This window comes from Scomber scombrus, chromosome 11 (genome assembly GCF_963691925.1).
Source record: "Scomber scombrus chromosome 11, fScoSco1.1, whole genome shotgun sequence".
Classification (NCBI taxonomy): Eukaryota; Metazoa; Chordata; class Actinopteri; order Scombriformes; family Scombridae; genus Scomber; species Scomber scombrus.
This window is the reverse complement of record NC_084980.1, coordinates 18,574,741-18,587,404: the sequence shown is the minus strand read 5'-3', so window position 1 is coordinate 18,587,404 and position 12,664 is coordinate 18,574,741. Positions and strand designations below refer to the sequence as shown.

Below are 12,664 nucleotides of genomic sequence, written 5' to 3'. Positions count from 1 at the left end.
TTGTGAAAGACAAAAACAGTGGTCGCACACCGGAGAGAGTGTATTTTTGGAAACCTACTACCCGACCTAGGAACAGACTGAAGACCACCACCATATCGTAACTACAACATATCTGTTCGTATTCAAACGAGCTCCGGTCAAGATTTTGGACTCTTGAGCAAAGACGAAAAGGAGATGAAGATCAGCAGATGGAAGTCGGGAACAACACAAACCGTGTCACCCTGACTACACGAGTGGCTGAATCATTCACAGGCTAGCCAGCCACCACAGCTGGCTTAGGTAGTTGGTTATCTTATATGCAGGTATATAGCATTCATTAATTAACTACGGACTTCTCTTCTACTAAATGTTGATCAATTTCTCATTTTTATCACGCGTTGCTATGGTAGTGTAACGGCGTTAGACTAGCAGGTTAGCAGGCTAATGTTAGCTGTCGCAACCTATATTTGATCTGCTGTGGTTAGCTGCAGGATGTAGCTGAGGCTGCGAGTCACAGCATTGGTTTTCATACGGTGTTTACTTCAAGTTGCTCGTCAGTGCGGAGTGAGAATGTGAAGCACAATGGCTAACCTTGAAGCTTACCAGGAGTATCAGAGAATTGAGGACTTTGAGGAGGACTCACCACCAGGGGAAGAGGATTTGCTGGTGCATGTACCCGAAGGCCTGAAAGGTAAACATGTCATCACGAAATAGATGTGTGTAAATTGTTTTAATTAATCAAATTTGCAAACTGCGCTTTGACAGTCATGTCCCTGATTAAACGTGTATTCAGGTTGGTCTTAAAACAACCCATGTGAATACTGAATTGTGTTTTTTGGAACACAATGATTCCTCCATAACAATTTTCATGCTGACCTCTAATAGATCCCTTCATAAAACACTTATAATGTAAGTGATTGGGGCAACATTCACAAGCCTAATTCTGTGCAGAAATGTAGGCCTATTTAGTTTATGTGAAGCTAATATGAAGCTTCAGCTGTCCAAATGAGTCAAATCAAGTAGAAATCTCATAGTGTTAGTCTTTTTAGTGGCACAGTCCTTCATTTTGTCACTATACTTACAGTGCAGCTCAACAGGGAAACACTGTCAAAGGAAACATAAAGAGCCCAAATCAACCTTGAAATCCATTTTTAGTGTAAAATGAACCATTTCATTTACATTGAAAACGCATGTGAAAGAGATCCTCTAATATCCAGTATGAACAGGAGGAGCGATTACAGTGAGGGAAAACCTCTGACAGACTTGAAAAATTGTGAAAAAATTATGCATCTGGGTCAGCATGTTTTTGGGGTTTCTATCTGTCTCACACCTTCCTTTACAATTCTGTTACAGACTCATGGCACCACATCAAGAACCTGGATAACTTCTTCACAAGAATATCCTTTTAAATTACAGGATTGTTTAATAACAGGTCTCTGATAGATCACTGTCATAAGGCTGGCACCATGTCACGTTGGTTGTATTTTACAGTGTTATTACCTGACTGCCACAGTGTTACTAAAGGAAGCAATGGGAAAGTGAATTTGCTAGTTGGAGTTTTAAATCTGTGATATAATGTTGTCTTGAAAATTGTCTGCGTTTGCTCAAGGTACTTTCAGGGAAGGCTCAAGTGTCATGTTTTCCTTAACCAGTCTGTCCACATCTACCATTTTCATCAAAAGAATGGATTTGCTTGTATGATGTTGTCGGAGTTCTTTGAACTTGTGTAAGTATTACGTTTTCAGTATTAAATTCAGATGCCTAAAGAACACATAGATATATGCTTTTTATAAAAAACTTAGGGTTGAGTTGAATTTGGCTGAAAACAAGCTCCCTGTTAAGAGTTACAGTAAGCCTCATTTACACCACTGGTGATTTTTCATTTTGTTGTGACAGTTAAGTGTGCCTCAGGCTTCAGCATGAGCAAGCTTGGCCAGATGATTTCAACAGCACAAAACAAATTCCCGAAACCATGTTTACTGAACTTAACACAACGTTTTTCTTCATACTTTCAGCATTTCGGTTGATTTGACTTCTTTTTTTTAAAAGTTGAAATCACCTCGCCAAGCCAAAGTGTCAGTGCAGCATTATGTTTATTTTCAATTCCTGCAGCCTGAGACAATTTTTTCTTCTGCTACCGTGCCAGTAGGCCATCTCTATTATTAGGTCTTGCTCTGGTGTTTGTCTGAATCTGGCCACAGTGTGCCCATTAACATGGGTTCCCTTAAACTATTAGCTGGAGAAAATCTGTCCACATGATGACTGCCCAAAACAAAACTCAGCCTGTTAAAGTATTTCATAATTGAAGTGCAGTTGATCTGTCTTATACAACATTAATCTCCTCTCAGTATTGCCAGTATGTCAGATACAGGACTTTTGAGGCAAAGGAACTGTTTACTAAGACATTTGACAGTACTTGTCAGTGTTCTCTTATGGAGACACTGTTTTCTCTAATCTAGTTTCAATTTACTGATACTGAATCATCTGCAATTAGCTAATAAGATTACTAGCTAATTATTAAGTCTCAAGCTTGGCTTTGTTAGTCACTTAGCTAAATATTATTGATTGATTGATTGATTGATTGATACTTTATTAATCCCATTGGGGAAATTCAGGTATCTCGCAGCTCACAGTCCATACATACACACATTCTTAAATACACATAGATACATACACAGTGCACAACAAAAGACAAACAGATAATAACCAACCACTGAGTTAAATATTATATACCACTACATCTGTTGTTATAGTTATTTGGGTTCTAAAGCTTATTTTCTCTCTCTTTTTTCTCCCCCTTAATAGTCAGTTTTTGTTTGTTGTAACATTCACAACGTTCCTCGTCAACTGTGTGGAGTATGACGTCCTGTTTGCCAATCGAGTCGTCAATCACACTGGGCCGGGCCATAACCCCTTGGACAGGAACAAAGTCACTATTCCAGATGCCATCCTACCCAGCCAGCAGTGTACTCAGAGGTAATTGTGTTTAACAGAGAGGTATGGAGAGCTTACGTGTGTATAAGTCTTTTCCTCTGGGGGCAAAATGAGTGGGAAAGTCAAAGTGAATAGCCTTAGAAAAGTCTGTAGAGTGGCATAAAGTGATGTGCCTGTCTGCTCATTCCAGCCAGTTCGATTAGATACTTTGTTCTCAAGCAGACATGGTCTGGGATATTATTAGAGCCCTTTTAGAGACAGGCCTTTAGAGGGATTTAATTTGTCTGGCGTAATACAGTTGTAATCAGACTTCATTTCTTATGGGGTGGTTTCAGACTGCAAGATATGGTCACAGGGTATGAATATGGAGTAATAGCATATTAAGCTGTACCCTGTGGATCTCTTGCTTTACCCCAGAAAATTATGAGAACACTCTCCTGTATCTAATGCTCAAAAATGACTTTTTAAGCTCTTTTATTAACAGTTAGCTTTCTGAAGAGATCATGAGCAGTCAACCACCGTTATTGGCAAACCTTGGTATCCATCTCTTGATTTTACTCTAGAGACATTGTCCCTAAAGAGGCAACTTTTACACACATCCATGTGATTCACATATTCTATTTTGTGTCATACATTTTCCTTTACAAGGCTTGTGCCAAATCTCATTGAAAAAAAGTCTTAGCTTATAACAGATTACCAGGACAGCTAACATTAAAGGTTTTAAAACAGTTCTATGAAAGAGGACCAAAGTGTTAAATTACACTGTTGGATCAAATCAAATTTTCGTTTTTAAGTGTCCTGGACTTTAAGTAAAAGTGACATTTGTTCATACTCAGTTTTGGTGTTTATTTCATCTCGCAATCGGTAGCTTCAAGTTGCAACATTCCTGCATCTGATGGTTACTGGGAAGAATGTATTTGCGCACTGTGTTCACACTGGTTTTAAGAAACAGGGTAATGTAATTGATAGCTTCAGTGAGGTAAAACTGGCCAGCAGAGATACCGACAAGTCGGCTGGGCCAGCAAGCTGACAACCACATGACACCTCAGTAGCAGGCTGCAAGGAACAGACTTCCCCCTCCTGAACCCGGTGTTGTCATGTTTTTTTCCATGATGTAGCCTAACCTCTGCTTGTTTTCTCCAGCTAGTCTAACAGGCCTGTCATCAATTTGTTCCTGATTCTGACTGTAGCTCAATAGTCATTTATATCAAAGCCAATGACGCACAACTGCTTGGCATTCCAATTTGGGAACAGCACGTCCCACTATTTGGATCCTCACTGTCCTCTTTATACCCCCACACCCCCCCAAGTTTCCCTTTTAAAACCAGATTCTTGTCTTAAACTTTCTGATATTTCCTTTATTTTATCAGAAAGTATCCAACATTTTCTCTGATATTGGTTGATATGTGTTATTTGAAGTATAGATTACAGTGTTCTGAGTTGTGACTTGAAATACTTGGAAGCTTCTTTTAATTATAGAGTGAAGTAAGGAGATTACCCAACCTGTAACATGTAAACAGGAGCTCAGTGTCAGTTTAATAGATCACAACAAACACTGAGCGCATACAGTTCCCATTTGTTTATCATGATTTAAATTACATACTGAGTAAATGGTCAGTTTCCAATGTCATAACAGCAACAGGGGGTGTCATATTTTTGCTGCTGAATAGCCACTTTAGAAACATGTTATTTTATAGTAATTGTGTATCTGAAATTTCAACATGGCCTCCTGTTTTTACCACATTGTCAATTCAGGATCCAAGAAGACAGCTGGATTATATTCCTTCTCATCATGGCAGCCATCTTTTGGGTATATCGACTCATTAAAGTCTTTTGCAATGTTCTGAGCTACTGGGAGATCAGGCAGTTCTACATCAAAGCGCTGAAAATCAGAATGGTAAGTGCTACAACTGGATTATCAAAATGTTCCACAGCAAAAGATCAACTCAGACTTGTAAAAGATGTCCACTGCTTATCAATTACCACACTAATATTGGTTACTCATTTGAGTTGTGGTGTCACACATTGCCTCTGTGTTAGTTAGTTTAATCACTGTCCGTTGCCTCCTTGTCCCAGGATGAACTATGCAACTTCACATGGCAGGAAGTGCAGGACCGGCTCATCAGCCTGCAGCGAGAACAGCAAATGTGCATACACAAGAAAGAACTGACAGAACTAGACATCTACCACCGCATCCTGAGATTCAAGAACTACATGGTGGCCATGATAAACAAATCACTGCTACCAGTGCAGCTGCAGCTCCCCCTGCTGGGCAATGTGGTGTTCCTCACACAAGGCCTGAAGTACAACTTTGAGCTCATATTGTTCTGGGGTCCTGGTTCTCTCTTTCAGAATAAGTGGAACCTGCATCCCAAGTACAAGCGCATTGGAAACCGCCTAGAGCTCGCCCAGCAGCTTAGTAGAGTCATCCTGCTGATGGGTTTGGCCAATTTGCTGCTTTGTCCCTTCATCCTAGTGTGGCAAGTGCTGTATGCTTTCTTCAGCTACACTGAAGTGATCCGCAGAGAACCTGGGAGCCTGGGTGCCCGACGTTGGTCCCTGTACGGTCGTTTATACCTGCGTCACTTCAATGAGCTGGATCATGAGCTGCATGGACGCTTAGGCCGCGGCTATAAACCCACTTCCAAATACATGAACTCCTTTACATCACCACTGCTGACTGTGCTTGCTAAAAACATAGCCTTCTTCTCTGGCTCGGTGCTGGCTGTGCTCATCGCACTGACAGTCTATGATGAGGACGTTCTGACAGTGCAGCACATCCTGACCGCTATCACTGTGCTGGGGGTGGTTATTACTATCACCAGGTGGGTTTTCAGAGACAGGTTATTTTTCCTGCACCTATTGCAGGATCATTCTGTAGGTGTAGCACTTGAGGAAGTTATTATTGTCACTCATACCATTTATATCATAATATAACATAATTTGCAGGGTTTTTTTTTGAGCTGTTCATTTATTTTATTTTTTTAAGAAACTGAAATCATCTTGCACATTTCCCTCTTAATGTTCCCTGATCAGTCACAGGCTGAAACATCACTGTACTAAAAATCCTCTGTTGTTGATTTACTTATCCCATAAGTACAGGGGTGTTGTTTAAAACATGCCATATTCTGAATTTGTCCTACATCAGGTCCTTCATCCCAGATGAGCATATGGTGTGGTGTCCAGAACAGCTGCTGCAGTGCATGCTGGCTCACATTCACTACATGCCAGACCACTGGAGGGGCAATGCTAACAAGAGCGAGACCCGTGACGAGGTGGCGCAGCTGTTCCAGTACAAAGCGGTGAGGAAGGCAGAACCTCAGTGCATAGGCAGGAGCAAATTTGTCACTCAAAATAAAATAATGGATGACGTTTGGTCGTGGTTGAATGATTGATAGTTTTTAATGTAGCACATGGTCCATGCTGAACCTAGATTTATTGATGTAATATCCTTTAATAATTAATTGTAAACAAGTTAAAGATTAAGTTTATTTTGGGAACATTGATCTACCTAAGAATCTGAAAATGTAATAAATATCTTCTCTGTCCGAATCAGGTGTTTATCTTGGAGGAGTTGCTCAGTCCTATTGTCACACCCTTCATTCTCATCTTCCTCCTGAGGAACAAATCTCTAGAGATCATTGACTTCTTCAGGAGTTTCACTGTGGAGGTTGTTGGAGTCGGAGACATCTGTTCCTTTGCGCAGATGGACATCAGACGCCATGGAAACCCAACAGTAAGGATTTTTTTGCCTTACACAGAGTTCAAGCCAGCCCACTCATTGGCTTTAATGAAGCTGAGGAGAGTCTTTCCCCACATGAGCTGAGGTCTCATTGAATGTTTAATTCAGTGTTGTTATGCTGTTAATTGTTGAATTGCAATGTGTCCTCTAATGTTTTTGCAGTGGATGTCAGAGGGCCAGACAGAGGCCTCCATATACCAACAGGCTGAGAATGGCAAGACAGAGTTGTCCCTCATGCATTTCACTATTAAGAACCCACACTGGCAGCCACCACAGGAGAGCTCAGTGTTCATCAGCCATTTAAAGGAGAAGGTACAGCATGACGCACAAGGTGGCCCCTCCACCCAGCTGCTGCTCTCTGAGGCTCCTCTCTGCACCTCGCTGCAGTCCAATGAGTCTGGCTCCGGGGTAAGAAACCCTGAGGATGCTGTTGATCTTACAATTAACCATGCATGTGCTATAGACATTTTGTATGTTAAAGTGGTCATTTTGTATTTTATTCAAATTTGAACTGATGCATAATTTGAAGAACTTAGTTTAACAATTTTCCCCCAAAAGTCATTGTGCTACAAATTTTGTTTTGCGCTCAGTAAATGATCACAACCAATGTAAATGTATTTATCCAGTGGCTCTGATGTGTGTTGTTTCCAGCCTGATAATCTGTTGGCCAGTGTCCTGGCCCACCCCATTCTAACTGCATCTGGACTACAAGGACGAGACCATCGCTTTATTCCTCCAAGCAGCGCTGCTTCTGCGGCTGCCAGTGTCCTGGCCTCTTTGTCCACCTCCCAGTACACACATCCCAGCCGCGTCCGCACACATGGCCTCCTGCCATCCGCCGTCCATCCTGAGAGCACCATGTACCGCAGCGACCGAACCGTCATGGACAGGTGCTCGTCAGACATTACATTTACTATTGCCTTATTTACATAATGTAGATTGATTCATGTATGGTGAAACTGATTACATGCAAAGATTTCAGCTTGGATTAATATGTTTTTCACGTTTTTTTCAGTATGTCTAACAGTGATTCTCGCATTCGGAGCAATACACTGCACTCAGAGTTCGCCTCAGCAGAGATGAGCCTACATGCCATCTACATGCATGAGGTAAATTTCTGACAATGGACAGTGGCCTCCAGGTGTTATCTTTGACTCTTTTCCTCATCCCTTTTTGATTGTTGTGTACCTGGATTTTTGAAGCAATACACAATCTAAAATTTGTTCGCTGAGTATTGAACCTGATATTTTAAAATATAGCTATAAAAAGTTTGTTTTGTCCCTCAAAAGATGCTTCATTTAAGTTGCTAGTAAAGAATTTCACTGGTAACCCACTTTTATGGTGGAAAAGTGTTTTGTTTGTTTTTTTGTTGTTGTTTTTTAAACCTTCCACTTTCATGTTTACGAGGGGTAAATATTTGCTACTCGAAAAACATAGATTTTGGTTGGCGTATCACCTTCAAGATTCTTTGTAGATTGCATTTCTGCTGTATACTAACAACCATTTGTCTCTCTAGCTCCACCAGCAGAGCTCCCACCCACAGAGACCTTCAGGGCAGTGGCAGAACCCGGTGCCATTGAGAGATCTACACACAAGCTCTGGTAAATTAAATATTGATTTTTAAGAACTTTCAGACATTGGTGTAGACTGCTTGTTAGTGAGCAATTTTGTTTGTGAGGTTTAAACGACCTTTTAGCCCTTGTTAATTTATATGTTTGATATAAAAAGTGAATCAAATGACTGTGTAATGGGAAAGGGATTGATTGTAGTGCATCTGCTTACAAATACATGGAGATTAGTGACTGCCACAAAGGTAGAGAAACACCTTGCAGGCTTGTTACTATGTTCAACATTCACAGATCTTTGAAGGCATTGGCGTGTAAACACATTCAAGCAAATAATCTCAGTGAAAGATGTAAATCGCTGAGCATTTAGTCTGCACAGGTGTGTAAAAGTGTGTATTAACTAGTCTGTACCTTCACTCCTATCAGGTTTCCAGGCACATAGTAGCCTCAGTTCTACAATTTCCATGCCCACCCCTGTGCACCTTGGTGGCTGGCAAGAGGAGGAGGAGGATGAGGATGAAGAAGATCAGGAGATTAATAGTGGATCTACTCCAAAACAGGGCACCGGGAGTAGTTGTTGAAGTGCCTTTTGTCATCAGGTATAGGCTCTCTTTTGAACTTTGGAAGATGGCACTATGATCTTTGCTTTGTGGTTCTATATTCTGTGACTTGTTTGTTGAACCTAACAACAAATGGCTTTTTATCCTATGAAAGGATACATCGGCATGATAGTTTCTCTTCTCTTTTTTTAAATAGTGTTTACATTTTACTTTCTTCAATGAACATTGTGGCCTTAGATGATCTTCATGGAGAATTTAGCATGGACCTTTAAAACATCATTCAGCGTTTGTTGTAAGAGGGCGGTCATTGAATAACCACTGTCTCTGCACCTCCACGCCTCATCCTGTCACACCAGGCAGACTATGGCATCAGGGAAACCATATGTCTTCCGTCCGTTTCATCACGATTTTTGTCATATAAGCGTGTACAGACAAAGTGTGTATAAAGTAACAGAGAGACAATATAGTGTGTTCATAGGATCACTGTGTAATGGTGAGTGTGGGCAGTTTTATTGTGGAATGCAAAAGGCTCATCATGACTTTAGCTACGCCTCTGCTTGCGCAATTCAAGTATTTGTACATCACAAGGTTTTACAGTCTTACTTGTAGTTTCTGACATAAAAGTGTCCTGATCTGTGCTACAAAGACTGTAAGCTGTGTCATAGCCACCTGAACAAATTGTGATCATCTGGAAAATGTAATTCAATATTTCAACCTGTGCTGTTTGACCCTTGTGATTTGTAAATATAGTTTAGCGTCTTACTTATCCTTGGAAAGTCCACATTTTTACTACCAGATCTAATCCTTGAAAAATATACCAAGTATTGCTATGGAGCTAAGTGTACAGTAGCTGTACTAAAGCCATGTGTATCTGCAAAAAGCCCCATTGGGCTTGATAAACTAGGCATACACATGCTTGGATGCTGCTGTCTGTGTTTATTGGGCCTAAATACAGATTTTGTTCAGTATTAATATTTCTATAGATATATCAAGACCTTTGCTAATCCTTAAAAAAACAGGAATGAGATCATGGATCAAAATGCACTTGACATCAAATCCCAATGCAGATAGAAGATGTATTTAAATTTTATTTAAGCTAGACACAAAGTCAGCGTTATGCCTTAACACTCATGTATTTAAATCCTAGTTTTCCGCATTACCTCAGTGGCAGCGAAGAAAAACTAAATATCTCAATCAGTACCTCGGCAGTTTATTTACTCTGGTGTAAATAGAAATATATTTTAGATTTTCTCAAGGTACAGATGCAACTTTTAACTGCATTTTGATTATGATGGCAGGTGTACATTGAATAAATTTCACTTTCTGCTTTTATTCTTTGCCCAGCAAATGTTAGGTCAAGTATTGATGTCCCAGAAATAGTCAAGAATAATCCCTTTTTTTTCTTCTTTAAAAAAAAAAATCTTTTAAAGAACAAACAGGGTGGTATTGCTTTTACAAATCTTGGTTGTGTGCATTAATTGTGCCTCCTTTTTTTCAAAAGGCTGACAAATAGATGGAAGTTCATTATCAGGGCTGACTTCAGAGTGTGCACAGATGCATCTGCAACTTTAGGTTTGACAGTGTTGGCTTTACTTTTAAAGTAATAGGATGAAGAGAGAAAAAGGCTTGCCACAGTCAGCATCATTCATTAGCTTTAGGTTTATTTATTACCTGTTTCCCCATAGATATTTAATTGTTGTATGTATATTATTTATTTGAAAAAAAACAAACAAATCATTTATTTAGATTGTTTTTCACCAAAAGTTTATATTCGTGTTGATAAAAGAATGGCATGTTACCCCCAAATCTTAAATTAGTTAAAACAATTATTTTGGTATAATGCTTTTATAAATGCAAAAAATAACATGCCCAGCTGCATGATATTGAATGTGATTTACACTTAAAATAAACTGGGACTATAATTGCTTGTTGATGTGATGCACAAAATACTGCTTTACACATTTTTCTGTTTTCATTCTGTGCACAGTAGGCATTGGACAATATGAAAATTTCATGTCATGATTATCGTGGCCAAAATAATTGCGATTCATGATATTATCCAGATAACCATCACAATATGCTTAAAACTCTTAAAATGGCACTAAAACATGCTGGAATCACTTTGTGAGAAACAAATATTTCCACAATGACCTGAAAGATGCAGGCTCCCCCTTGTGGCAATTCAAAATAAATCAGGACAGCAATACAAGACTTCACGGTAGCGAGCTAGAAAGCTTTATCAAGACACTTGTAAGGATATTCACGATTATTGTGATGATGGAAATTCACCACGATCAATTTATCGTGAGGGTTTTTTTTATCGTGATCTGCAATAATAATAAAAAAGATTTCGTCCCATCCCTACACAGGAGATGATAGTAAATTAGTTCTCACTTCACTAATGCAAGGCTTCAGAGCTTACAGAAATATCTTTGCCCTCTCATGTGTTTAAAACTTGTTCCACTTTATTTGTGAGTGTGTATGTGGAGGGGCTGCTGATCTTGACACCTGCATAATTATGCTAACATAAACTCAGAATTTTGCACTGACAGAATACATTTTTTTTCTCTTTAAATGTACATATACAGAACTTGCAACAGTCACATTTTAGAAAGGGCAGGTCTCAAAGGGACACCGAGTCAATCTCCATCCTGTATGACCTCTTGTCATTGTTTGTATATAAGCATAGATAGCATCAGCACGTATTGTCTTTGTCCACAGCGGACCATCTTGGAAGCACTGTGGCCGATCATGCAAGGCTGTTCTTACCTCTGGTCAGTAAAAGCTCGCGCTGTAGGGGATGACGTGTGTTTGTGTCACACTGTTAAATATGCTTACATGGGTATGGGTATTGTGGTCACTGTTCATTTGTGGTATATCTTACATACAGTGAGTTTTATGTTGTAGAGACACTGGAGCTCAGCTTTGTGCACAGTTGATTTCTCCACATTCACACCTCACTGGTATCTGTGTCATTTTATTTTAAGCAGTGCCTTAGTATTAAGGATTAGTATTTGTTCTTTATAGAAGCCATCTTATGTAAACCATCAAATTTACTTTTAACAGGTTTAGCAGCACATATTATGTACAGTATATTGGTTCCTCTTTATTTGGCAAGTCATTGTGTATAGCATCGAGTATGAGGAGGAAATGTGGATGTGGCTTGTAAGATGAGTTGCAAACAGATTTTGAGCTCTTGTGTCAGTCTGTTGCATCTGACAGCGCACTTCTTCTTATCATGGTGTCTAAACTTGCACTGTCTTCAAAATCCTAAAGAGGCAGGAGTACAGTATGCCTTGTTATTGGCAGTGTCGTCATGGCCAACTCTCATCATACTATGGTTTCTTATCCACTATACACCAGTCTAAATATCACAGTGACTGGAACAAGGTGCTAAGTTTTCATCCTGAAATGTTGAATATGTTTTAAGATATTTTTTTGTTTGTTTTGTTTTTTTTTTGCTTGTTTTGTTACATAGGTTTGTCTTGTTTGTTTTGTTCTGTAAATTAAGAAACACTAGCTGAAAAATGAAACATGCCAAAAGAACTTGTTTTCGGCACAGCTTTACAATACACGTGTTGTTTTCTGTGAGTGAGTAGAGAGGCAAATAAATCTTATTTTGAGTGTATTTAATCATTTCACGTGTGGTTGATTATGTGATGTTTATTTGAAATAAAAATATATTTTAATTTTCTGTCAGTTTTTAATTACTGTGGCAATGGATGGTAAATAGACTTCCTTTACAAAGTGCCTTTTTAGTCTTCTGGCAACTCAACACTTTACACAACATGTCACATTCACCCATTCACAACCTGCTCATCGGGAGTGCTAATAATCCACACACTCACAGCACAGACTGCAGGAACAACTTGGGGTTCATTATC

The 12,664-nt window shown here is 39.5% G+C and overlaps 1 protein-coding gene across 1 annotated transcript; it reads left to right on the top strand.

Annotated features, from left to right (window-relative positions):
• Positions 1-16: 16 nt before the first annotated feature.
• atg9b (autophagy related 9B) lies at positions 17-12,474 on the top strand. Its single transcript, XM_062429736.1, has 14 exons — positions 17-302; positions 527-670; positions 1,333-1,378; positions 1,643-1,705; positions 2,785-2,955; positions 4,669-4,810; positions 4,990-5,738; positions 6,062-6,215; positions 6,470-6,649; positions 6,818-7,063; positions 7,307-7,545; positions 7,671-7,764; positions 8,172-8,256; positions 8,647-12,474. The coding sequence occupies exons 2-14, from the start codon at positions 562-564 to the stop codon at positions 8,799-8,801; spliced, it is 2,433 nt and encodes an 810-aa protein (XP_062285720.1). The 5' UTR covers positions 17-302; positions 527-561; the 3' UTR covers positions 8,802-12,474.
• The last annotated feature ends 190 nt before the right edge of the window (positions 12,475-12,664 follow it).

Excerpts from the sequence above, each read along its gene's own strand:
- atg9b (XM_062429736.1), top strand. The coding sequence starts at position 562 with ATGGCTAACCTTGAAGCTTACCAGGAGTATCAGAGAATTGAGGACTTT. Across the intron at positions 1,379-1,642 it reads GATAACTTCTTCACAAGAAT|CTACCATTTTCATCAAAAGA; the intron begins ATCCTTTTAAAT and ends GTCTGTCCACAT. Across the intron at positions 4,811-4,989 it reads AAGCGCTGAAAATCAGAATG|GATGAACTATGCAACTTCAC; the intron begins GTAAGTGCTACA and ends TCCTTGTCCCAG.